The 27,415-nt window shown below is 40.9% G+C and overlaps 1 protein-coding gene across 2 annotated transcripts in view; it reads left to right on the top strand.

Moving 5' to 3' along the window:
• Positions 1-27,415, top strand: part of ALPK3 (alpha kinase 3) — a 1,816,810-nt gene that overhangs the window by 1,068,662 nt on the left and 720,733 nt on the right. For both annotated transcript variants that reach the window (XM_044057338.1, XM_044057337.1), the window contains one exon: positions 2,757-4,842. In XM_044057338.1, the coding sequence (XP_043913273.1) occupies positions 2,757-4,842 (2,086 nt within the window). The remainder of the gene's footprint in view (positions 1-2,756; positions 4,843-27,415) is intronic.

The following is a 27,415-nucleotide window of genomic DNA, read 5'->3' as shown; positions in this document are numbered from 1 at the left end:
GTTAGATCTGACCATAAACTAATCACTCTGGATATCCACATTCCGCCACCATCCCTGGTCAAAGAAACTACAGTGAAAAACTTTTCAAAAGCAAACTTCACGTTACTTAAGACCGAGGTGGGAAGTTTTAAAGCCCCCATGCTGAAGGATAACACTGTCCACGCTGAAAAATCCTTTACTAATGCAGTCTACTAAGACTTACTCCTCTAAGAAAAGGAAACCAGTCTGGTGGACCCCTGCCATAAACAAGCTATACAATAGAAGGAGGAAACTAGTACAGAAAAGAGTAAAATCCCAAGAAGGGAAGACATCCCTGATCAGTATCAGCAAGAAACTACATTCCCTCATAAAATCACCCAAGGCTAGCTTCGAAAGAAAAATTTCCATGGACTCCAAAGATAACCACAAGGCATTCTTTATCTATGTCAAGAATCTAAGTGGCAATTCTCAGATCTGCTTGGAATTAGTGCAGAATGGCACAAAATACAATAAACCAACCGATATAGCCAACATCCTGGCAGACAGGTTCAGTGCAAACTTTACCCCCCTCTCACCCCCAAAAGGGCCCATAACTATACCAGAAGAATGTAGTGCCCCTGAAATTGCAGACACTCAGGTTAAAACAGCCCTCTCCAAAACCAAAAACACAGCATCAATGGGACTGGACGGTGTCCCAGGCTGCGTCCTACATGAGCTCAAAGATGAACTAACCTCTCACCTAAACACACTGTTTAAACTCAGCCTCTCCACAGGCTACATGCCCACAGAGTGGCGCACAGCAATGGTTATTCCACTCCACAAAGGTGGAGCCACAACGGACCCTGGGAACTATCGCCCAATAAACCTGACTAGCTTGGTCTGCAAAGCTGTGGAGTGCATCATCATGGATCTCATTAACAGAGACATTGGAAACCTCCAAACACTGGACCCTACCCAGTTCGGTTTTGTTAAGGGCAGATCATGCCTCCTAAACCCGGTGGACTTCTTTGAGACAGTTACCAATGCTATAGACAAGGGAAAGGTGGTTCACACAGTCTATCTAGACCTCACAAAGGCCTTCGACACCATTCCCCACTCAGGTATTATAGACAAGCTCACCAGCCTGAACATAAACCCCTATGTTACAAGATGGGTTGCCAACTGGCTCATGGACAGAACCCCCATGGTAAGAGTTGCAGGAGCTAGGTCTGACTCTAAACCGGTTACAAATGGCGTTCCCCAGGGCTCAGTCCTAGGACCCCTCCTGTTCAGCATATAATTCTCAGAGGTACGGGCAAGCACAGGAGGACTATGGCTGACCAAGTTCGCAGACGACTGCAAACTAGGGGCTATAATTGACTCTCTGGCTGACACAGACATCCTCCAAAAGGGTCTCACTGAAGCAGATACCTGGTGTCAAAACCATGGCCTCAAGCTAAATGCCAAAAAGTGCATAGTCATCCCCATTGGGAAAAACAAAGTACCCGCAAACTACCACATAGGTGGTAGCCCCCTAAAAACGGAATACATAATAAGGGATCTGGGGACCCAAGTATATAGTAACCTCTCCTTTGATAATCACATTGCCATAGTGGTTAGAAAATCCTTCTATATGGCCCACCTAATCACAAATAGGTTTGCATCCAGATCGAAAGAGGTCATTGGGCCCCTCTACGCATCACTCATCAGACCCATTATAGAGTACAATGCCCCATTTGGGATGTACCTTACAAGACACCTGCAACAACTGGAAAGACCACAGAAGTTCCTCACCAAGAGGATCACTGGCCTCAAGGAGATGTCCTATGCAGCTCGACTGAAGAAACTCCAGCTGTACTCGGTTGCAGACCGCCTACTCAGAGGTGATCTCTCCCTGACATACAAGGCCATGTCCAACCTAGAACTGATGGACATGCCCCACCTAAAGAAAACCATATCCCCTCGAGCCACACGCTCCAGGGATCTAAACCTCACCACAACAATAAATAGGACGTGCTGGAGGGATAGATTCCTGTCCCAGAGACTTCCCATGCTATGGAACAAAATTCCAATCTACATTAGGCAGAGCTCCTCGCCAACCCTCTTCAAGAGAAACCTTGATGAGTGGATGGGAAACAGAAAGTTTACCCAAGGGATCACTTCAATGGCTGTGCTGGATAGAGGCACAGGGAACTAATCTAAGGGGGCGGGGAAAGCCAACACATTCTGGATGGGCTTATAAATGCCTTCGGGCAGATAGCCTAGTACCCACCTATGAACCTATGAACCTATGAGGGAACCTGTATGTTGGCAATGTACAAAAAATTGGGATTTGAAGAGCTAAAAAGGACATGTAGTACGTTCAAGGTATGATGTCTGGGGACTAATGGAATGATTGGCTTGACTCTAAAAGTCAGAAACTTTATGCCGGCACCACTGGCCAAAACTTGCATGAATGTTAACTGAAGTATGCACTCATGCATTTGTATTTGTTTGTATTTGTTTATCAATGTTGGTTAAATAAATTTTTGTGAATTTAAATAAAAGGAGGCCACATTGCTCAGAACCACCACTCTGTAGTGATGGAAGAGTTTTTATTGATTAGTTTTTGCCAAATCTCAACTAGAAAAAGCAGTCCTCATATCTATACATGCTTTATTACCCATATTTATCAAATGAATGTAGTATGTAAAGGACAAAGTAGAAATGATATGTAATTTTTAGCCATGATGGAAAAAAAAAAATATATATATATATATATATATATTTGTGTTTTACCTTTTTTGTATTTATTTAAGGATATCAAAATGGAAGAATCAGCATCAGTCTCAAATGGTCTAAGTCAAGTGGAAGATGTTGGAGGTACAATATGTGAAGATACTTTGCCAAAAGAAGTTGCACAAATTGCTTATAAGAAATTTGTAGGCATCAGTGAATGTAAGACAGAAGAAAGCCCCCATCCCTTAGTTACAGGCAAAGAAGTGGATCTCCAAGAAACAGTGCCCAGTCAACTCTCAGAACTCATCCCTTGTATTACATTAAGTGAGCCAATGGAAACAGGTTTGGAGAATGCAAAGTCTGTTATTTCTGATGATTTGTTTATGAATCAGGAGGATAAGCCTTATGATGAAAATAAATATGTTAAAACAGAGGAAGCTGCATTTAATTTGCATGATGTTATAAGAGAAGTTGGTCCTGAAGTGGAAGAAGAAAGTGAACAGAAAGAAAAGGATGTTGTTAAACAGAATATGTGTGCATTTGAGATAAAGTCTCAGGATACTACAGTAGAGTCCATGGCTAAAGTAATCCCAGATATGATTGTTCCTGAAAATAAAGAAGAAATATTTGATGCTACAGAATTAGATCAGAAAATATGTGTAAATAGTGATGAATCTACAAAGGATTTACCTAAAGAAGATGAATTGGCAGTTCTGTGTAGTTCCGTTGATTCTACTCCTAGCAAGGTCACAGTAGGAGATTCTAAACAGCAGATCAGTGAACAAGTAGAAGAAGCCAAGCCCAAATCTGAGGGTTTAATACTTTTTTCTGCATCTACTACACAGGTTCCTCAAGAGTTACAAGAACACAAAAATGAATCACCCATAAAAGAAGACAGCCCTACTACATATAAAGTTGTTTGTGAGGAGCCTTTTGAGCAAGACCAACCACTGGTCTTGCTTTTACGGAGTGCTAATAAAGAACTTGAAATCATTCAAAGTGTTGACAATGCAGCTGTTGTAGATGATGAAAGAAAGGCAGAGTCTTCTCAGGCAGAGATTAAAACTTTGTCTACCTCTGAAGATGTCAAAGTTGAGATTGTTACAGGGGAATGCCATGAGGTGCTGCATACTCCTGCAGTAGTAGATATTGCTGAAGAAATACAAGAGAAATATAATTTGTTAGAGTCTGTTGGAACAGCAGTGAAAACAAGTGGCAATGATCCAGTAGAGCCACCAACTCCTGGGGATACACATGAAAAACTATTAACTCTCAATGAGGAGGCACCGATACCTACAGGGAAGCAACATAAAAATGTAGTATCATCCCTGAAAGACACTCTATACAGGTTTCTAAATATTACTCCCACAGAAAAGAAAAAAGTAAAGAAAGATGCAGAAGATAAAAGTAAAACTGATAGTAAAGTAGGCAAGAAAGAGGCAGAGCAAACAAAGGTAAAAGACTTAATGACAAGTGTTGAAACTGCAAGGCTTGGAGTTCTCCCCAGCATTGAAACTTCACGGTTAAGTCCTCCACCTTCTAGAAAAGCAGTAGCTTCAGTAATTGCCAAAGACACAGAAGGAAGGGAGCTGCCTGCAGTCCCTTCGATTGTAGTAGGTGACACGGCCCTTATGGACTCAGCAACTTTGCTGCAGCAGAATGAGATGGTTGCTAGTATTGTGACAGCAGTGGATCTTCACATGAAGGATGGGAACTCTAACCTAAATCCTGTAGAAATTCTACCACTAATTCCCTCTGCTACACCACAAGAGCTTGCCCTTGGAGCACGCCGTAAAATATTTCTGCCTAAAGCCAAGCAACTAGAAGATTCTGATACACCTGTTGATTCTACTCAGCAGCAGAAGAAAGAAGAGGTGACAAGAAGGGCATCAGAGGACTCAACTCCAGCTGGTATCAGCATTTCCCCAGGGCAATCTAGAAAGGCCTTTCTACAGACTCCCGGATCACCCAAGTTACTGACTTCAGAGAAACGCTCACCGACTGCAGCTAGGAAAATGTCAACACTAGAGGTTCCCAAACTTTATGACGAACCACAGGGTGAAAAGGAGGTTTCTGAAGTGAAAAAGCCTGAACCAAAAGAGTTTATTGCTGATGAGAAGAATGATATAAAAACTGAATTGAAGCAAAGCCTGGATCCTTTCAGAGGTAATCATTATTTTATTAATGTCATACTAAGCTTACTGTTTTATGTATTTTAACTTGATTCTGTTTCTTCCACTGAACCAGTGATTTCATTGGGACATACCTGGTTGGTACTATGACTGTAGTTACACTCCCCCAGATTTTGATTTCTGTTTTAATGGCACAAATATAAGAATACACAAACTTCAAAAAACAATGTTTTTACATGCATAAGAAAATGGTTGTCTAAGTAATGAAACCACAGGGATAGAGCAATGAGTAAATCTGGCCTATAAACATTTGTAAATATTTTGATAATTGTATTTGGCAGATTCCTGCTGTAATTTATTTTGGCTACATAAATACACAATTGTGAGTGTGAGTTTGTGTGTTTGGTGTCTGTGAATGTATGTGCATCTCTATGTTAAATGTTTAGTGCAGAAGTGTAGCCTGGCTGCATGGAGTAGAGTGATGGAGCCCTGGATGTGATTCAGATAACCCAAAATCAACTAGTGGTTCAGATGCTGAAGGAGAAGGTGAAGAAAGGAGTGGGGAAAAAAGTGCCTTTGCAGGCTCACCCACTCTGGGAAGGAGTGGTTTCTGGTTGTGATAAAACACACATCCTTGCTGATGGGGTGTGACTATGATCAGGGGAACACCCCATCCTTGCTGATGGGTGTGCCCTGATCATGGGTTAAATTGTTGTTAAATCTGCTGCATTTGAGGGGGTAGCCAGAGCTAATTAATGTGAGTGGTGATGTGCATGACATCACTAGCTCCTCCCCACTGGAGCATGCCAAAAAAATACCCTGGTATGCAGGTTCAACATATGTGATTCTGCAGGCTGCTCTGCTGTACTTCCCCTACCTAACCTACTGTTGGTAAGATCCCAACTCTAAGGGAGAGAATGATGACACATCATGTAAAATGGTACAGCCAAGAAGTTAATGATTTGCTGGGAGCACGCAAATTCTGGGTAGCAAGAGAATTCAGAACCAAAATGTAGTGGCTTGGAAATGTGTTCTGGTTACCATTTATTTTGATGCTTACATTATTCTGTGGCTAAATTAAGTTTGGATTTGATATGAAAAATGTTCTGTCAGAAAAAGTGCATGAACACTTCCAACATGTGGGTTATCATTTAAAAATAAAATCTACCCAATTCAGCTGTTTATTAGTTATTAGGTATTACCTCAGCAAGAGCCTGCCTGGGTGTCCTGCAGAGTCCTACAGCAGCAGAGAGAGAAAAGGAGACTTTGAGTGGATTAAGTACCTCTGTTTTTCTTTTTATTGCTTATTTTTGCTAACCACATTATTCCGACCATTTTTTATTAACCTTGCTACTTATTTGAACTGTTTTTTGAATTCTTATACTGTTTGCACTTTAAATTAGTGTTTTTAAGTATTTTCATCTTTTTAACTACAAAGGGCTACACACTCAAGTGTGATAGCCTGTTTTCTGTGTTAAAAGTGTTTTTATTCCTGTTTTTGCTTTAACTTTAAAAAATAAATAAATAAATAAATCCTATCCCTCTACTGGCTTCCCACCTTTCTAGAACTAGTTAAGTCCATTTTTCAAATTTTGCTGAACTCTGGGCTGTTTGTAAGTTCCTGTGTTGCACAGAGCTTTCTAAGACAGAGAGAAGCTTCTCTGTTCAGCAGTGAGATTGGTGAGCTTTGGAACAGCCTATATGTCACTGCCGGACTGGTTTTAGCTCAGAAACTGCAGTTTTATTGACCATTTTGGAATATTTCTATCCCTTTCATCTTTCTGTTTAAAAACCTGTGTTTGCGTGTTTTTTTGCGCTTGTATTACCTCAGCAAGAGCCTGCATGGGTGTCCTGCAGAGTCCTACAGCAGCAGAGAGAGAAAAGGAGACTTTGAGTGGATTAAGTACCTCTGTTTTGCTTTTTATTGCTTATTTTTGCTAGCTGCATTATTCCGACTGTTTTTTATTAACTTTGCTACTTATTTGAACTATTTTTTGAATTCTTATACTGTTTGCACTTTAAATTATCATTTTTAAGTATTTTTCATCTGTTTAACTGCAAAGGGCTACACACTCAAGTGTGATAGCCTGTTTTCTGTGTTAAAAGTGTTTTTATTCCTGTTTCTGCTTTAACTTTAAAAAAAATGCATCTCTCCTCTAGTTTCCTGCCTTTCTAGAACTAGTAATGTCCGGTTTTCAGATTTTGCTGAATTCTGGGCTGTTTGTAAGTTGCTGTGCTGCCCAAACCTTTCTAAGATAGAGGTAAGCTTCTCTGTTCATCAGTGAGAGTGATGAGCTTTGGAACAGCCTATTTGTCACTGGAGGAGTGGTTTCAGCTCAGAAACTGTAGTTTTATTGACAGTTGTGGGCTATTTCTATCCCTTTCATCTTTCTGTTTAAAAACATGTGTTTGCGCAGATTTTGCACTTGTATTACCTCAACAAGAGCCTGCCTGGGTGCCCTGCAGAGTCTATAGCAGCAGAAGGAGAAAAGGAGACGTTGAGTAGATTTAGTACCTCTGTTTTGCTTTTTATTGCTTATTTTTGCGAGCTGGATTAATCCAACCATTTTTTATTAACACATTCAAATGTGATAGCCTGTTTTCTGTGTTAAAAGTGTTTTTATTCCTGTTTTTGCGTTAACTTAAAAAAAAATCCTATCCCTCTACTCATTTCCCACCTTTCTAGAACTAGTAAAGTCCGGTTTTCAGATTTTGCTGAATTCTGGGCTGTTTGTAAGTTCCTGTGTTGCCCAGACCTTTCTAAGATGCAGGGAAGCTTCTCTGTTCATCAGTGAGAGTGGTGAGCTTTGGAACAGCCTATCTGTCACTGGAGAAGTGATTTCAGCTCAGAAACTGTAGTTTTATTGGCCATTTTAGGCTATTTCTATCCCTTTCATCTTTCTGTTTAAAAACCTGTGTTTGCGCTGTTTTCCGCATCGCGCAGCCCTGTTTAACTAGGGTTAAACTATTGCCTGTGCCAGAAAGTCTACTCTTCAAATTTTCCCTTAGAGCTAGCCAGTTTTCTAGTTTTAGCACTCAAAACTGTATCCTTGTGTTCAGCACTTGTTCAAAACTCATTGAAAGCACTAAATAAACTACAAATTACTACAGCACTCAACTTTCCTCACTTGTCAGGAGGGAAAAAGTTTTTAGTACTTAAATTAAAAAGCACCTATCCAGGCATGTCTAAGGGTCAGCTCCCGGTGTTTTCGCCTGTCCACCTGATGAATCTAGCCATCTTGGGGCAATGTAACAATTGCTTCATGTACACTGACAACCCTCTCCTCCTACCACCCAACACTACAACCTGTGAGAGATGCACTTATATAACCAAACTGAAAGCCAAGCTCTCTCCAGCCAAGAATGGACTAGACAGTCAAGAGGAGAAGGTAAACACCTGCAGCACACCATACTCAACAAGTAGTCCATCAATTTGTACACCACCTAAACCCACACATAGTAACACAAAACACACACCTACATTCATGGAGGCTCTCAATAAAAATCTGCCCAGACAACAGAGATCTCCAAAGCAGAAATGCAAGCAACCACCAGCCCCCACTACCCAAACAACACATAGACCAAAATGTCAGTGTGCCACTCAACCTGAGCCCTTAAGGCAAAACAACATACCCAACACACTTGTCATAGGTGACTCTATAGTCAGGCACACTGATGTCCCACTCACCAGGCTAAACAAGGAGAAAGTTACTGTCAGCTGCCTGTCAGATCCCAGGATCCACCACATAATGCATGCACTCAGGTCACTCCACAAGTGCAAATATGACTCTGTCATGTTGTTGTGAATGACCTGAGATGTACCTCCCTGAACTACATGAAAAGAGACATGGAGGAGATCTCAGATCATGTAGCCAAGGCAGGTATGACCCTAACCCTGAGTAGCATCCTGCCATTGCCCAGAATGATACCACAGTTCAAGGACAAAATGATTGACTTCAACAATTGACTATCCTTCTGGTGTTATTCAAAGGGGATCCAGTATCTGTCTGCCTGGTACGATATGATCGACAGACCACGATGCTTTGCCAGAGATGGCCTGCATCTGTCACCCCTGGGATTCCGCATACTGGCTAAGGCTTTTGCCACCCTTATAGTGCTTTTTTAGGCAAGTTTCAAGTGACAAACCCACCACCATAGCAGGTACATGCAAGCAAAAACTGAGGGTAATGCTACTCAGTGCTAGAAGTCTAAACTCAAAATGCACTCACTCAAAGCACTCCTTAAAATGGAGAGCATCAACATCTGTGCAGTAACAGAGACCTGGTTCATGGCTCCAGAGAGCACCTCTGCTTTACCAGGCTATAATTCATATCACAACTTTTGGCCACCTAACCTGGACCGAAACACTAAAGAAGGAGGAGTATCCATATTCATTAAGGATATCCACACCTCCAGGCTAGTTGCTCAACATAATGTATCCAAAATTATCCAAGTGCAACTAACACTGGGCAAGACAGCAGTCCAAGTTGTAGCTTGCTACAGATCCCCTGCCATGCCCTAGGATGCCCACTCCATGTTCCTCGACATACTGGATAATATTAAGGTACATCCCAATACCCTAATAATGGGTAATTTCAACTACCCCACCATCAGCTGGGAAAACCACTCATGTACTAACTCATTATCTCAACACTTTCTGGAATTCATAAATTCCAATGCCCTGGATCAGCTAGTTGATACCCTCACCAGGGGCAGCAGTATCCTGGACCTGGTCATTACCCCTTTCTGGAATTCATAAATTCCAATGCCCTGGATCAGCTAGTTGATACCCTCACCAGGGGCAGCAGTATCCTGGACCTGGTCATTACCAACATGGGTAACTGATGTTCCAAGCCAGAGATCAACTCCTCACCGGTGAGATCCGACCATAAGCTAATCACCCTAGACATCAATTTTCCACCTCCACTCCCCATTAAGGAAACCACAGTAAAGAATTTCTACAAAGCCAACTTCACGCTCCTTAAGACAGAAGTGGAAAACTTCACTACACCCATACAGATGAATAATAGAGGTACGACTGCTGAATCCTATACACATGCACTGTATAAACACATACATGAGTGCATGGATCATGCCATCCCCAACAGAAACAAGATGCTATCCTCCAAAAAAAGGAATCCAATCTGTTGGTCCCCTGCCATAAACAAACTCTACAACAGACAGAAGAAGCTGTTGCAAAAAAAAGTAAAATCCCCTGATTGCAGGACCTTCCTGGTCATCCTCAGTAAAAAGTTGAGATCCCTCTTAAAATCCTCCAAAGCTACAAAAATAAAATTCTAAAGACAACCACAAAGCATTCTACAGCTATATCAAGAATCTCAATGGCAACACTCAGATCTGCTCCGAGGTACAGAACAATGGCACTAGATATACAGAACCAAGTAATATTGCCAACATCCTGGCAGATAGGTTCAGTGCAAACTTTACCCTCCCCCCCACCCTCCAAATGGCCCATCCCTATACCAAAAGAATGCATAGCCCCTGTAATCACAGATGCACAAGTTAAGACCGCACTCTCCAAAGCCAAGAACACAGCATCCATGGGACCAGACAACATCCCCGGCTTCGTTCTACATGAACGACAAGATGAACTGGCACCCCACCTAAATACCATGTTCAATCATAGCCTCACTTCAGGCTTTGTGCTTACTGAATGGTGCACAGCAATGGTTATCCCACTCCACTAAGGGGGCACCACCACAGACCCCAGGAACTACTGCCCCATTAGCCTGATGAGCCTGGTCTGCAAGGCTATGGAATGTATCATCATGGAGCTTATAAACAAAGACATAGGTAACCTGCAAACACTGGAACCCACTCAATTTGGGTTTGTAAAAGGTAGATCATGTCTCCTGAATCTGACTGACTTCGTTGAATCAGTCACCAGAGCCGAGGACTAGGGTAAGATGTTGCACACAGCTTATCTTAACCTTGCCAAGGCTTTCAACACCATCCCTCACTCTAGAATTATAGATAAACTCACTAGACTGGGCATAAATCCCTATGTCACAAGATGGGTGGCCAGCTGACTCACTGACAGAACCCATACAGTGAAAGTAGCTGACTCCAAATCCGACTTCAAACTAGTGACAAACGGAGTACCACAGGGTTCAGTCCTAGTTCTCTCTTGTTTGGCATCTGTTTCTCAGAGGTCCAGGCTAATACAGCAGGTCTTTGGCTAACAAAGTTCACAGATGACTGCAAACTGGGAGCCATAATAGAATCGACAAATGATGTGGACATTCTGCACAGGGGCCTCACTGAGACTGATGCTTGGTGTCAAAGTCATAGCCTCAAGCTCAATGCCAAAAAGTGTATTGTCATCCCCTTTGGGAAAAACACTGTACCCATGAACTACCACATAAGCAGTAGTCTACTTAACACCGAAAGTGTGATAAGAGACCTTGGGACACAGGTGGACATTAGTCTCTCCTTTGACAATCACATCGCTACAGTAGTCAGGAAATCTTTCTATGTGGCACACCTCATCACTAAAGGGTTCCCCTCCAGAAAAAAAGAGGTCATTGTTCTTCTCTACTCATCCCTCATCAGACCCATCATTGAGTACAACACCCCATTTGGCATGGGGTCTATATTAGAACATCGAAGTTTCACAACTTCGAATGTCCTAATATCGACCCCTATTCAGCGAATGCTGAAAGTAGAGAAATGACAGAAAACCAAATTTTTTCCTAGGGAAAGAATTTGGTTGTCTGTTTCTGTCGCTTCACTATTTTCAGCGTTGTGGTGGAAAGTTATGGGTCGGGTTCAGGTAAGTGTGCGATTGTGCGTGGGTTAGGTGAGTTAGGGTTAGGGCACGGGTTAGGCATGTGTGCATTTGTGTGGACGTGAGGGTTAGGGCGAGTTAGGTGAGTTAAGGTTAGGGCATGGGTCAGGTACGTGTGTGATTGTGTGGATGTGAGGTTTAGGGCGCGGGTCAGGTAAGTGTGCGATTGTGTGGATGTGAGGGTTAGGGTGGGGTAGGTGAGTTAGGGTTAGGGCGCGGGTGAGGTGAGTGTGCGATAGTGATGGACCTTAGGGTTAGGGTTTGGGTTAAGGTAAATGGATAGTTAGTGGTGTTTATACAGTTTAGTGTAGGGTTAAATGTAAGATTTTAGGTGTATATGTGTGGATTGCTGTTTGTTTGGTGTGCTTGTGTTGTGTGTATGTGTTTCGGAACAGCAAATTTTTTCCCTGGGAAAAAATTTGCTGTTCTGCATGTTTGATGTTCTCAGCTTTCACTGAATAGGGGTCGATATTAGAACATTCGAAGTTGTGAAACTTCGATGTTCTAATATAGACCCTTTGGTATGTACCTCGCAAGACATCTGCAACAACTGGAAAGGCCACAGAAATACCTCACTAAGAGGATTACTGGCCTCAAACAGATGCCATATGCAGACCGCCTCAAAAAACTCCAGCTTTACTCCATCACTTATGGCCTTCAGAGGTGACCTCTGCCTAACTTACAAAGCCATGTCAAACCCAGTTCTGTTGGACATGCTACGCTTAAAGAAACCCCAATGTCTCCATGCCACATGCTCCAGGGACCTGAAACTTGCCACCACAATAAACAGAACATGCTGGAGGAATAGATTCCTGTCCCAGAGACTTACCATACTCTGGAACAAACTACCCATTCACATCACACAAAGCCCCTCATTAGCCCTCTTTAAGAGGAATCTAGACAATTGGATGGGAAATAGGAAATTCACCCCAAGTATCACCTCTGTGGCTCTGCTCAACAGGGACGCAGGGAAATAACTTTCTTGGGTGGCGAAAGCCAGGGAACTTTTTGGCTAGGCTTATATAGGCTCTAGGGCCGATAGCCTAGTACCTACCTATGAACCTATAATAACCATGACAAAGTGAAGAAATGTAGATGCCCAGTCCTGCTGTTACATTTTTCATTGTTTTACTAAGTTTTTATTTTGACCTTCCCTACCAAACTTACCTTCTAGTATCCATGCAATCTAGAAAGTTTTTTTTTCAGTACCCAGTGGCAGCTGCAAGAAAATATGGTTAAAGTTCATATGCTATAATACCTCACCCAGTACTCAGGTTGGCATTGAAGGACCACCTAAAATGTAATACATAGAAACCTTGAAAAAATCAACAGTTATGGCTCTGTTGTAATAATCTTATATCAGTGCTTCGATTCAACATAATGCAATGAAGACATCTAGACATTTTCAATTCATTTTGTGTGCTGATTTAATTAAAGCAAGATAAGAAGTACATGTTTTTATTTTTGAACTTACTTGTGCACCTGTTGGCAGTTTGTCAGGTTTTTTGGGCTAAAATGAGATCTTATCTCATAAAAAGAGTTTTTATCATAATGCAATTGTAAGTCAGATTTGAGTTTTGGGACATTTTAACCAAAGTTCATATTTCTTTTAGCAAATGTCATTTTTGTCTGTCGTTATATATGGCACAGTTATAAGAAGGATGCGTGTGGGGTAAATTTTAATAAAAATTTTATCCTGATATCATTGAAGTCAATGATGTACCATTGATAAGTGTTTATAGTTGTTTCATATCATCTCAGAAATGTCACAGCTATCCTTCCTTTTTTAAACTGCCCAGAATGTGTTTTCATATTGCAAAAGGCAATATTTTTCTATGATGCCAATAAATAATTTTTTGGGGGATAGGAACTGTATGTTTATATATACCTCTTCCCGTGGTACTGTTGAAAAATTCATGAAAACTTTTTAGAAACAGTTAAGTTAGTTTCTATTCTGTGGTTTATAAATGTGTATTTTAATGATTGTATATTTTAACTGTTGGTCACAAACATAGCTGGCCTTAGGCATAGGCCAACTAGGTGGTTTCCTAGGGCGCCTCTCTAGTAGGGGAACTTTTCCAGTATTTATTTGGTGTAGGTAGACCAGGGTGGGGGCACCGTGGAGCTATTTTGCCTAGGGCACCAGTTGACCTAAGGCCGATCCTGGTCACAAGGGTTCAGAATAATTGTTTCATCACTGCATTCACTAATGTAATAAATACATTTTTTCCACATTATTTCTCCATCCCCAAAAGAAAAATTTTACATTTCTTGTAAAAAGCTACCCTTTCTGAAGAAACAGGGGTTATTGGCAGTTTGATGGGTAAAAACTATTCAAATAAAATTTTTTTGAAAGCTTGAAAACCTAGGTCCTAAAACTACAACTCATCAACAGGTACCTGTGTTCCCAGTCATATGATCGAGGCTTCTTACCACTCACAGGTTCTTATGTTATAATATAGTTTCCATGTACTTTTATAGTTACTTTAAGCAAAAGAATCTGGAACACAGAATATACAGCTGCCAGCAGTTATTCCCAGTATATGCCTTCTCCTAACCCTGGTAGTCTTCCTGTGAGTATATCCTACAAGAGGTGAATGAGTTTCACTTAGGGTAGCCTACTGATGGATGAAAACTGAACGTTTGGGCTTCAATTGCCTGAAGTTCAACTTGCTGATGATTGGAGTTTCTCCATAGGAAATCATTGTCAGCAAGTTGTGCTGGAAGTGATTCCCTTTTGGGGGTAATTTATTTATTTTAACATTCATTTACCAGGAAAGTCCGACTTGGAACAAGCTGATTTCCAGTGGAGGCCTGGGGAGAAATGCGGCAGATGCATGTCTTTGCAATGTGGGAGGAAACCGGAGCACCCAGAGGAAACCCACATGAATGCAGGGATGACATGTACAGAAGGCACCCCAGCCAAGAATCAAACTGGAGAACTTCTTGCTGTGAGGTGACAGTGGAAACTGCTGCACCACTACTCCATCCCCTTTTTCAAGTTGATGTGACCATGCAGGTGGTATATATAAGTTCTGCGGGTGTGGGTGGAGGCTTCCACTTTCAAAAAACATGTAAGTGTTTTTCAGCAGTTTTTGGGTGAATGCAGTTTTGGGGATTCCAGTCCTTAGTGCATTCACTTTTGTCTATTTAATAGTTGAATCATTTCAGTTATTCACCATATTAGTGTCTTGATTCCCTACTAATATGTAGACTTAAAAAAAAAACTGAATGAAGCAACCCACTCTGGAACATAAAAAATCTGAATATTCCAAAAACAAATAACCAGGTTGTAAAATGACTCAAAGAATAAGCTTTTATTAATATTGGTTAAACACTTTTGTCTATTTTAAAACCATAGACATCATCAGAACCATAAAAACCATGCAAGGAAAACAGGAACATTTAAAAACCTTAGCTTGTACACACCAACACTTAAAAGGCCAAACAATTACAATGTAGCAAAAGCCTGCCCACTGTTTGCAGTAAAAGTGTCAGATACTATCTTGAAAACATAAAAACAAAATAAGACAACTTAGACATTAGAATAAAACAATATTACAGTTTTGATGCTCTAAACTTCAATTCACTAGTGATAGAAATGGCACCATTGAGGCCAGGCAAATTAGATGCATCCCATAGTAACTGCTGTAGCATTTCTTTGTGCAACAATATTTTTCTAAAATAAAAAACTTAAACAGTAAAATTCCTACAAGAGGTAGGTAGCATGCCTGACTAGGACATCTTTGTTGTCCTTTTTAACAATGCTGTAAGTATGTCATTTCTATCCCTATTGAATTTAAGTTTAGAGTATCAAAACTGTAATATTGTTTTATTCTAATGTTTGAGTTTGTCTTTGTTCTGTTTTTTACATTTTCAAGATAGTATGTGACACTTTACAGCAAATACTGTACTGTATCTTTAACACGTTTGGCAGGCTTTGGCTACATTGTAATTGATAGACTTTTTAAGTGCTGGTGTGTACAAGCTAAGGTTTTTAAATGTTCTTGTTTTGCTTGCATGGTTTTTATGATTCTCAGGATGTCTATGGTTTTAAAATAGGCGAAAGTGCTTAACCAATATTAAATAAAAATTTATTCTTTGAGTCGCTTTGCTACTTGGGTGTTTGTTTTTGGAATATTTGGATTTTTTTTTTTTACATTCCAGAGTTTGTTGCATCATTTTCTTTTACTTCTTTGTATTATTGTTTGGTTTGTTCTGACCATCTCCCACTACGTCAGCAATGATACTCCTAATTCCATGAAAAAATAACAGAAAAAACACCCAAAAGAGTGGAAACTCAAAACTGGTGAAATAAAAATAAAAAATGCCACCAAACCTGTACAGAACAGTAACACTTGACAAACTTTATTGTAGAAAAAGACTAAGTGCTTTCACCCTGTAGCTCCCAGGGCTTCATCAGAGTAATTGCTAAAATTCAAATGCAAGCTTAAATAAACTTCTTAACACAGTCACATGATCAATGTAATAGGGAGATGAATGAATACTTATTTAAAAAGACAGTACATCAACATGAGTAAAGTGCTGTGTTCAATAGAAATCACCTTAAAATGTTGTTGTTGTGTCTTTCGGCTTTTCCCGGTTAGGAGTCGCCACAGCGGAACTCCGGTCCGCAAATGATTGGCAGATAAATTTTTACATGCCAAGTTGCCAGCCCTGACACATAACCTTTAATGAAGGTATGCCCCATTCACGCATGTCTCCAAGCAGAAGACGCTCTAGCTGAGAATCAAACCGGACAGCGTCTTACTGTGAGGCGACAACGCTACCGCAGCACCACCACCGCAGTAGACTATAAATCACCTTAAAATATATATATGAATATATTGATCATGTGACTGTGTTAAGAAGTTTATTTAAGCTTGCAGTTGAATTTTAACAGTTACTCTGATGAAGCCCTGGGAGCTACAGGGTGAAAGCGCTTAGTCTTTTTCTGCAATAAAGTTTCTCAAGTGTTACCATTCTGTACAAGTCTGGTGGCATTTTTTATTTTTATTTCACCAGTTATGATACTCCTAATTCCAACCTGCCTGCCTTGGTTGGTAATTTAACAATATTACTACAGCAGCTATCTCAGGTTATTTCACAGACCACAGCTATTGAAAGTTCCTTTGTTAACTTAGTCGTTGACCAACAAAAAAAGGAGCTTTCTAGAACAGCAATTACACTCAGAAGATAAAGATTTAAGAAACAACCAGCTGTCTTTTTCCCAATGTGATTTTACTGAAGCTGTGAATGTTAACAGATAGTTGAGCAAATTCAGCTACCCTGATGATAATGGATACACTAGAGCCTCCGATGGTGACTATCTTACTATGGACCAACAGATTAAACAGTTGGATAAAGTTTTATTTAAATTCAAATCACTTCAGATGGACAATTATTTTCTTAGTGAAAGTGTTAAACGGCTCCATGTTCCTAAGGGCTTATGTCTTTGGAAGTTTCTTCAAAGAGTTGAGGAAAACTCCCCTTTTCATATGGAACTTCTGTATCTCTTCAGTAAGACTGGGTTGGAACTCACCCAGTTAGTTATTAAATAGGGGTGTATATTATAAGACTGAAAGTGCATATGTGCGACTACATAAAAGTCGACACATAATGCACGAAACCTAACAAAAGCGAACGCCATGTAAGCAAATTTTTCCTTAGGGAAAAAACTTATGCGGCCATTTGCTAAAAAGATAATTTAACATCATAAACAGGTGGGGGCCTTTGTCTCCCACACCCCCTAACTAAATATACCAACTCCAAGATCGCACTATAGAGAAGGAAAGGGCAACTCCATGAAGTTGGCCAACTATCTCCTTACCCTATGACATATTCATCAAATCACTTAAATGCAATTCGAGGAATATGTGTCGCTGTTTCCATATTCACTCAGAAGCATTTTCGTGCTTCTAATATAGACCCCATTAAATAGAATGAATAATGTATGCATAACCGTAACAAAGAGATTAAGTTAGTTGGCTCTATTTCAGGTGACTTGAATTTTTTCCTAGTGTGACTTTACTTTCAACAATATTTTTCAACAAGCGGACTCTAAGATGCTTTCTGTTAAATGTAGAAAAGACAAAAAAACTGATGTGTGATGACAACGAGTATCGCAACAAGATCACTTATCCTACATTGCATAGAGCTACCTGTATCCCTTTTCCATCTGGAGGCATTTTTGACTCCTTGGAATGCATGTGGAATCCAACATTGCATGTGACATCCCTTTAGGGCAACTACCACTGAGAAGATCGGAGAGGTTGGTGAACAAACACAGAGCGAGGATGGATGGCCCAGGCATCCAGGCTTCAGTGGGAAGGACAACAGTCTGACAAAGAAGAACAGGTTTGTCCTCAAAACCAGGTAATGACAATTCCTGAAGATTTGCTGGCCGTATAACTTGCTGACATTTTACAAAGTACTGTGTCAGTAATGGCTCTCATTAATTTTAATGTGTATAATTTTACAGACTTACAAATTGGTCCTAAACACCATGAACTACTTTTGAAGGTTTTTACCTTCATTCCTTCTGGTTGAGCCAGTCTTGAGCACACTATACTTGATTTCAAAATGTTCACCAGGAAACTTAATTTTCAGGTTTTAATGGGAGACAAAAGTAACATTGATTTTTCTGGTGATAATTTTAAACCGAAAAGTCTTGCCAACCCCCCCATATATACAATTATCAAAGTATTTGAGAAATCGAGTGAATGAGAAATCAGAGACCTTTTGAAATCCAAGAGGAAATAAACATTTTATAACCTAACAAAAGAAGAAAGACTTATTCTTAACAATATTACTTTTAATGGCAATGTAAGATGTATGAAACCAGACAAGGAGGGGGGTTTGGTCAGTACGGACCTTATGGATTACACTAGTAGAATGATTTCATTATTAGATGAGTGTGTATCAAGTTGTGTCTGTGAAAGAGATTAACACTGCTTATCAAGCTGTTAATGTGTTTTAGATGAGCTTTTATTGTTCAACAACATTTCTTTGGATTTATTTAATTTTCTTAAAGTTCAATTTTTTGTTATTCCAAAAATTTCTGGAATTCCTAAGATCCACTTGAACTTGTCCAATCTACTATTCACGACCCATAGTGGCTGTTGGAGGCTATATTCCTGAGCCCTTTGGGAAATTTATTGATCAGAAACTTAAGTTGTTTTTCATTGACTTTTCACATGTACTCAGTGACTCTTAGGACTTTGTGGAAAACTTAGGAACATTACAGAATTTGGTAATTGTCTGTTAGTTATTTTAGAAATCAAAAATTTGTTTACTGTTATCTCTCACAAACTAGGGTTGTCTTGGTTCGGTAAGGTTATGTCACAATTTAAAGTGTTGTTTTCTGACAATTATGTTATTTTGATTTTTGACTTTATGGAGCTGATTCTTTGCAATAACTTTTCTTTTTCAATGGCGAGTACTTTAAACAGCTTCAATGAGTAGATATAGAGTTTGCTTGTGCCCCTATTGTCATCAGTACTGTGCTACTTAGGTGGGAGACCCAGGTTCTTTTCAAACTTGATTTGTTTCAATATTGTAAGTATTAATGCTATGTAGTCCTATCTTGCCGTAATTCTTGCTGGATGGGTTTGGAGCCAATATTCGGCTCCGACTCAGCCAATACTAAAGCTCGAGAGCTTTTACTGGCTCGAGGCTAGCCCCTATCCCATGGTGCCTCACGGTAAATCCTTAGATCTTGTTTGCCATAAAAGCTTCGAGGTTGTGTCTTACTGGCTTGTTGGCCAAGTAAAACTATTTTTTGCTATAGTTAGTCTTTTCCTACTTTTTCCATTATATTTATATATAGATAGTTTCTCGTCTCTTGTATGACTGTTTTTGAAAGTTCTTCAACCCCTATTCCCCCCCTTAGGACTGTACGGCCCATTTAAGTTAGAGGGTTGTAGTGCCCATTTAAGTTAGAATGCCTTTCCTCCCTTTGTGTGTGTGACTGTTAACGTTTTTTTTTTTTTATCTTCTTCGCTTCTCACTTATGATTGTAGTTAATACCTTTAGTACTGTCTAATTTGTCTTTCGATTCTAGAAATGTCAAAAGATAAAGATAAGGAGCATAAGGATCATCACTCTTCAGGGTTCAAAAAGTGTGATAGGTGTGCACAGAAAATGTCTCTTACAGACAGCCACACCAATTGCGTGTATTGCCTTGGTGAAGCCCATTTGCAGGAACCCTGCACCTTTAGTCATGCATTTAGCACTAGACTTTTAAATGAGAGAAAGAGGAAACTCATTGACAGGGGTCTCATGACCAGTTCCTTCCAGGGACAGCTGGAACTTGGTCAGGCAACTCCAAAATCCTCTAAGAGAAAATCATCAGCCCCGGCTTCGGAGCCAACATAAAAGACTAAAGTCAGAGCCAAGAAGTTCCGGTTCTGACTCAGCTTCATCCATTTTGGTGCCATCAATTTCATAGGCTCCGAGAGTCTTCGGTACCATAAAATTTTGCATGACATCGAGGCTGTATCTCCCACATTGAGATCTCCTATTTTGGAGAGAAGGAGGTCTCCGTCTGTCTCCACCAGATCCTCCAAGACCCTATCAGATGAGGACATTGAGAGGGTGGTGAAGAGGTTGCTTTCAGATCCAGCTCTGGCAAGAAAATTGGCTCCCCCAGACCCAAAGGTTTCGGAGCTGACCCCCTTACCGACAATTGTTCCTCCTCTGACTGCTTCGTTCTTGGACCCTATTACTTCACGTTCCTCTGTCTTGGACCCTTTGGGTCCGGGGATTCAACTTGTTTCCTCAGAGCCAATTACTCTATCTTCGATGACTCAGTCTGGAGCCGAGGGTTCTGGGAGCCGACGCTCTCATGTAGACTCTGAGGGGGACAGTCACCCTGGGTTCTCATCGGAACCGACCCTACCTTTTGGAGCCTCAGCTCGACTCAGATCAGCTCCCACTTCTGCTTCGGAGCTGTTCCCTCTTGCTAGGAGTCGACCATCTGCCCCCTCGGAGTAGAGGTCTTCTTCGGAGCGGGGGGGCTTTCAAAGCTATAGAGAAGGCTTTATCCTCTGCCAAAGCCATTCCATTGGAACCTGTGTCCCACCAGCAGCAGGCAGCAACCTCTTCCCCCCAGCCACCCCCACAGCGTAGGCAACCAGAGGCCCAAGTAGTCCCCATTGAAGGTGCCTCCTCTCTCTTCCGAGACCTCCCCAGATTATCCCACTGGAGAGCTTCCTCGGAAGAGGCTGTGCAAGAGGAAACATGTCGACTCACCTGAGTCTGTCATGTCGGACAGTGATTTAGAGGAATCAGAAGGGTCCCCTATATCCCCCTCTGAGGATGTCTCTTTTTCTGACATCCTAAAAATCCTTAGACAGAGGAGTGATTGGAAGACCTCTAACCCTACTGAGGATGAATCAGTGTATCTTGATGACTTTGGTTCCCAACCTTCCACTTCCTGGGTGATGCCGCCTTATGACCAACTTTTGGGGATCATATTGCGGAAAGCATGGATGCCTCCAGATCCAGTGGAAGCCATCCCAAGAAGGCCAAATAAGTTTATGACAGCACCTGAGGACAAGTCTTTCCTTAGTAAGGGAGTTCCAGTTCATGCTATGGTGGTAGCAGCGGCCACCAAGAGAGAATTATCTGAGACGTCTTCTAATATCCATCCTCCTAACAAGGAGTCCAGGACAATGGATAGGTATGGGAAGCGTACTCTTTCTTCAGCTGCATTTACACTAAGATTGCTGAATTACCTGACTCATTTTACTCGTCTTCAGAGGGATCTCCTGAAAGAGTTAGGAGACACCCTCCAGGGTTCAGTAGCTCTGGGTTCCATGGATAAGGTTTCTACACAGCTCTCCACCCTTACTTCCATAGCTAACTCCTCCATGAGGCTGATCTCATATGTGGCAGATGGAGCGAGTAGGGCAGCCGCAGCAGGAATATTCCTCAGGAAACTTTCTTGGATGAGTCTTTGTAATATTACAGAATCCTTAAAGTCTTCCTTTACTAACGTTCCCTTTGATTGTTCATCTCTCTTTGAACCCCAAGTGAAAGAGACTTTGACTAGGTGCGAGCAGGAAGGGGAAACCCTTATCTGCCATCGGAGTCCGTTTCTCTCTCCCATCCAGACCCTATCCCAAGGGTAATACAGGAGGGAAAATGCGGTTCTGCAAATCCCAAAAAGGTTTCCCTCAGGCACAAGGTCAACCCTCCCCCAGAGGCAGAGGGGGAGGATATAATGGAAGATGCCACCCTCGCGGCAGAGGAGGTCCGCAACATCAGGGAGACAGAGAAGCTTTCTCTGATCGTCCCTTCCATTGACCCTGAAGAGTTGCCCGACTGTCCTTCTCTGGAGACAGTCGAGGGTTGTCTATTGCTGTACCCAAGTGTCTGGCTAACTATCACTCAAGATCGTTGGGTGCACACAATAATATCCAGAGGTTACCTGATCCCCTTTATTTCTGAACCCCCAATAAACCGGTCTCTAACAGATGTACCACCCATCCAACTAGACCATGCAACATCAGAGGTCATCTCATTGCTGCAAAAAAGAGTCATCCAAGAAGTCCCTGCAAAGCAAGTAGGATCCGGAACTTACTTTTGATTCTTTTTAGTTCCAAAAAAGACAGGGGACTGGAGATCAATTCTAGATCTCAGCAGGCTCAACAAGCATGTAAGGAAATTGAAGTTCTGAATGGTCACTCTGCAGTCGATATTTCACTTTATTGGGAAAGACAACTGGATGTGCTCAATTGATCTCCAGGATGTGTACTACCACATCAAAATGGACAGGCGCTCCAGGAGACACTTACTCTTCCGGCTGGGAGCCAGTCATTTTCAGTTCAGAACACTGCCCTTTGGCCTCACTATAGCCCCCAGAGTGTTTACCAAATGCATGGCAGTGGTAACGGCTCACCTGAGACATCAAGGATACCAGGTGTTTCAGTACCTAGATGACTGACTCCTCACTGCTACCACCAAGCATCAACTCATAAGGACCAGGGACGAGACTCTATCCTTGTGCACCAGTCTAGGCAACACTGTCAACCTACAAAAGTCAGTGTTTACTCCCACATAGCACTTTGTATATTTAGGCTCAGAAATAGACACAACCACCATGTCAGTAAGGCTAACACAGGAAAGAGTGGAGTCTCTACATAGTCAAGTCAGATCCTTGCTAAACAAAGAGTTCAGGCCAGAGTAGTCCTTCAAGTCCTAGGGACTATGGTGTCCGCCATCCTATTAGTTCTTCTTGCTCGCCTACACATGAGGATTTTCCAGTGGCTGCTATTTGCACAATGGTCGATGCAAGACCTTCCATTGTCTCATCAGATATTGATAACAAATGCATGCAGAAAGGATCTGACATGATGGTTACACACAAAACAACTTATCCTAGGTTGTCCACTTGTTCCTCACCAAGAGAAAGCAGTTTTGACCATGGACGCTTCCCAGATGGGGGGGGGGGGTCATTATCTGGGAATGACAGTTCAAGGTACTTGACAGAACCATGAGAACCACTTGCACATCAATGTTCTGGAGATGAGAGTGGTGCTGTATGCAATGCAAGCACTTCACAGCTCCCTTCCCACCGGGACGAGTGTGATTCAGTCAGACAACATGTCTGTCGTGTGGTACATAAACAAGCAAGGGGGAATCAAGTCTTACCCGCTTTGCCGAGAGGCCTTAAGAGTTTGGAAATGGGCAATGGATACTCAACACTTTCTGATAGCAATGCATATCCTGGGAAATCCAGTGTAATAGCAGACAAACTCAGCCAAGCAATTCTGATGCCTCACGAGTGGTCCCTGAATCCTATGGTTGCGAAAGAGATTTCTTTCCCAGATGGGACCAGCCTTGCTATGATCTATTTGCCACTCATCTGAACACCAAATGCAGCAGCTACTTTGCCCTCATTCCCCATCTGGGGATGTCACCCAGGGATGCTCTAGTTCACGATTGGCCCCCGGGACTTCTTTATGCCTTTCCTCCTTTTCCACTCATCCCCAAAGTAATACAGAAAGCAAGACAGTTGAGGAGTCCCTTGATCCTCATTGCTCCTTACTGGCCTCGACAAGTTTGGTTTCCCTTCCTGTGGCCTTACCTTTTGGAGGAACCATGGATTCTTGACCCATTTCCAGATATCCTGATTCATCAATCAGGACAGTTCCACCCCCTCCATCCACACCCTCAAATTGACAGCATGGCTGCTCCAGTTCCATGAATAGTCAGGTGTATTCCTCTATCCCCTGCGGTCAAATACATTCTAATTTCATCCCATAAACCTTCCACTCAGAAACTATATTCCAGCAAATGTAAAAGGTTTTTCCTTTGGGCTATGAATTGGGGCTTAGATCCATATACGGCTCCTATAGAATCTATTTTATCGTTCCTAGCATCAATTTTTCATGAAGGAGTAGCAGCCAATACAGTTAGAGTTCATTTAGCTGCTATTTCCAGTTTCCACTTTGGCTTCATGGGAAATCCAATCATGCAGCACTCCTTGTGTAAAACTTTCTTAAAAGGAGTTCTTCTCAGGCCCCCAATAAAACAACCATTAGAACCCTGGGACTTAAACTTAGTCCTCTCATCTTTGATGTCTGTACCCTTTGAACCATCCTCGTCTTCAGACCTAAAATTGTTATCATGGAAAACATTGTTCTTAGTAGCCATAACATCTGCTAGGAGAGTTTCAGAACTGCAAGCTCTAACTATTCGACCTCCTTACATTATTTTTCACAAGGATAGAGTCTCTCTCAGGACAAACCCTTCCTTTCTTCCCAAAGTATGCTCAGATCACAATCTGAATACTACTGTTGAGCTGCCTGTGTTTTTTTCCAAACCACTCTAATAAATCAGAGTATAGACTACATTAACTAGATGTTCACAGGATACTCAGGTTTTATTTACACAGGACTAAAGAATTCAGAATATCCAATCAACTTTTAGTTTCCTTTTCTGACAAAAAGAAAGGCTTGCCTGTTTCTAAGATTATACTTTCAAAATGGCTTTCGGATTGCATATCTTTTGCTTATCAGCAAGCTGGTAAACAATTACCTGTTAAAGTTAAAGGGCACTCTACTAGGGCTGTAGCTACTTCATGTGCCTTTAGAGCTAGGCTCCCAATTGATACGATTTGTGCAGCAGCTACTTGGGCAAGACCGCATACGTTTGTCACTAATTACAAATTTGGATTTGGCCTCCTGGGACAGGTCTTCCTTTGGGTCCACAGCGCTGAAGAGTCTCTTCACTTGAGCCAGCTGGGTTATAAGAACACTGTCCCATCCAGCAAGAATTACTGCGAGATAGGACAACATAACATAAAGAAGTTATGTACTTACCATAACATTCCATGTTTGTAGTCTATCTCGCCTATATTCTTGCATCCCTCCCTCCAACCACCTTCCTGTTTCTGGGGGATCTGGTGGACTGTTCTGGTGCTGCCTGACCTCGTTCTTTTTTGTTGTCCACCTGGAATGGATTATATTTCTAAATCCTTTGCTGTATTTATACAGCTCTTATATTGCTCTTACCTGATAGGTATTTATTGCTTTCTTGCAAACTAGATCTGGGGATTTGCCATGAGGCACCATGTGATAGGGGCTAGCCTCGAGCCAATAAAAGCTCTCGAGCTTTAGTATCGGCCGAGTTGGAGCCAAATATTGGATCCAAACCCATCCAGCAAGAATATAGGCGAGATGGACTACAAACATGGAACATTATGATAAGTGCATAACTTCTTTTTTTCGATACCTGGATGATGTATTTGTGGTCTGGGCTGGTAATGTTGATCAACTTTGTAAATTTATTTCTGAGATGGAAGTAACTTCTACATTTCTGAAGTTTACTTATAGTCTTAATAGTGGGAAGATACATTATTTGGATGTAGAAGTCAGAAAAGGTGATGGTGTTAGGTTCATAACTTCCATTTATAGAAAGCCCACTTTTTGCAATGCTTTTTTGTATTTTAAAAGTAGACATCCATTACATCAAGAGAGAAGGGTTGTAAATAGTCAGTTCATTAGAGTTTCTAGATTAACCTCTGATGACAAAGAATGCAATGATCAGTTTAATTTGCTGAAATCCATGTTTATGGAAAAAGGCTATCCAGAAACAATGGTAGACAATTTTTATACACAATTTTTTATGAAAGGAACAACAGACATGCACCTGTTATTAGTAAGGGGCTAGAGAGTTTTGATTCCTACAATATGATGGGTACCGACAAGAATGGTGTTAATTTTTCATTACATCAAACTAATTATTGTAATAACATGATTATTCACTATTCCTTGGATGCTGTGGATATTAAAAACATTCCACATAGAAATTGGTCCATTTTACAATGTGATGATGACCTTAAGTCTCACTACTCCCATCCTTTATGTTTAAAAATTGATCTAATATTAAGACAATTTCTGAAAAACCGTCAAGTACAGTTTACAATGGTTCTTGTAATACTTTTAAACGTGGCCGGTGCAATCAGTGTTCTTACATTGATACGGACCTGGGGGTGGAATGTTGGCTAGTGTGCAAAAATGGATCAGTTAATGTAGATACAGTTGTTTATCTGAGAGGGTTGTTTACCTGGCTAGATGCAGTACATATCCGGCATTTTATGTCAGAAAAACTAACAGTGCTTTGAACAAAATAATTTACCAGCATATTTACAGCATTGTTAAAGAGGACAACAAAAGTGCCCTAGCCAGGCATGCTACCTCTTGCAGGAATTTTATTGTTTGTTTCTTTAGCATATTTACAGCATTGTTAAAAAGGACAACAAAAGTGCCTTAGCCAGGCATGCTACCTCTTGCAGGAATTTAACTAAGTTTAAGTTTTTTTTTAGAAAAAAATAATCCCTTCTGTTTATTGTGGTGATTGGCAAAACCAGTTGTTGCACAAAGAAATGCTATGGCAGTTACGGTTGGATGCATCTAATTCACCTGGGTTCAATGATGCCATTTCTGAAGTTCAGAGCATCAAAACTGTACTATTTCTTTATCCTAATGTTTGAGTTTATATTTATTCTGTTTTTACATTTTCAAGATAATGTAGTATCTGACACTTTTACAGCAAGTAGTATACTATACCTTTAACCTGTTTGGGAGACTTTGGCTACATTGTAATTGATAGGCTTTTTAAGTGTGGGTGTTTACAATTTAAGGTTTTAAAATGTTCTTGTTTTGCTTACATGGTTATATGGTTCTGAGGCTGTCTATGGCTTTAAAATAGATGAAAGCGCTTAACCAATATTAATAAAAGCATATTCTTCAAGTTGCTTTGTCACCTGGTCGTTTGTTATTGTAGTATGTTGACTTGAAATTTTGAAATGCCTTGTCTGACTAACTGTGAGGGAGCCACTGGTGTTCTCTAGATACCTAATATATCATATCCTGAAATTATCAAAGGTCGAGGGTCCTCACGTAACTGCAGTGAAAACATAAGGAGAACAACTGAAATTATAAACCTATACTGAATAATTCTAATAATTAACTATAAATGTGCTGCTTTTAGTTTTTCTTATTTTTAATACCACTGCATAAACATGGCATCATTTTATACCCTATATAAGGCAAATTTTTAGCAACTGTGTTACAAAAATTAGCTTTCAGTTAACTTAGCACTCTTTAATGTGGTTTTGATTTAGTGAGTTGCTCTTTTTATCTAACCATAGTTAAAAGAGTATAGTAAAATAAAAGCAAACCCTCCAAAATGATTCTTATGTGGAGGACAGAGGCCCTCCTTTACTTATAACTAACTCTGATGTTGCAGAACTTCCAGATAAGATTTAATACCCATTGACAAGTACCAT

This window comes from Protopterus annectens, chromosome 15.part0 (assembly GCF_019279795.1).
Source record: "Protopterus annectens isolate FY-2018-M chromosome 15.part0, PAN1.0, whole genome shotgun sequence".
Lineage (NCBI taxonomy): Eukaryota > Metazoa > Chordata > Ceratodontiformes > Protopteridae > Protopterus > Protopterus annectens.
The sequence above is the reverse complement of the archived record's forward strand: the minus strand, read 5'-3'. Positions and strand labels throughout refer to the sequence as shown.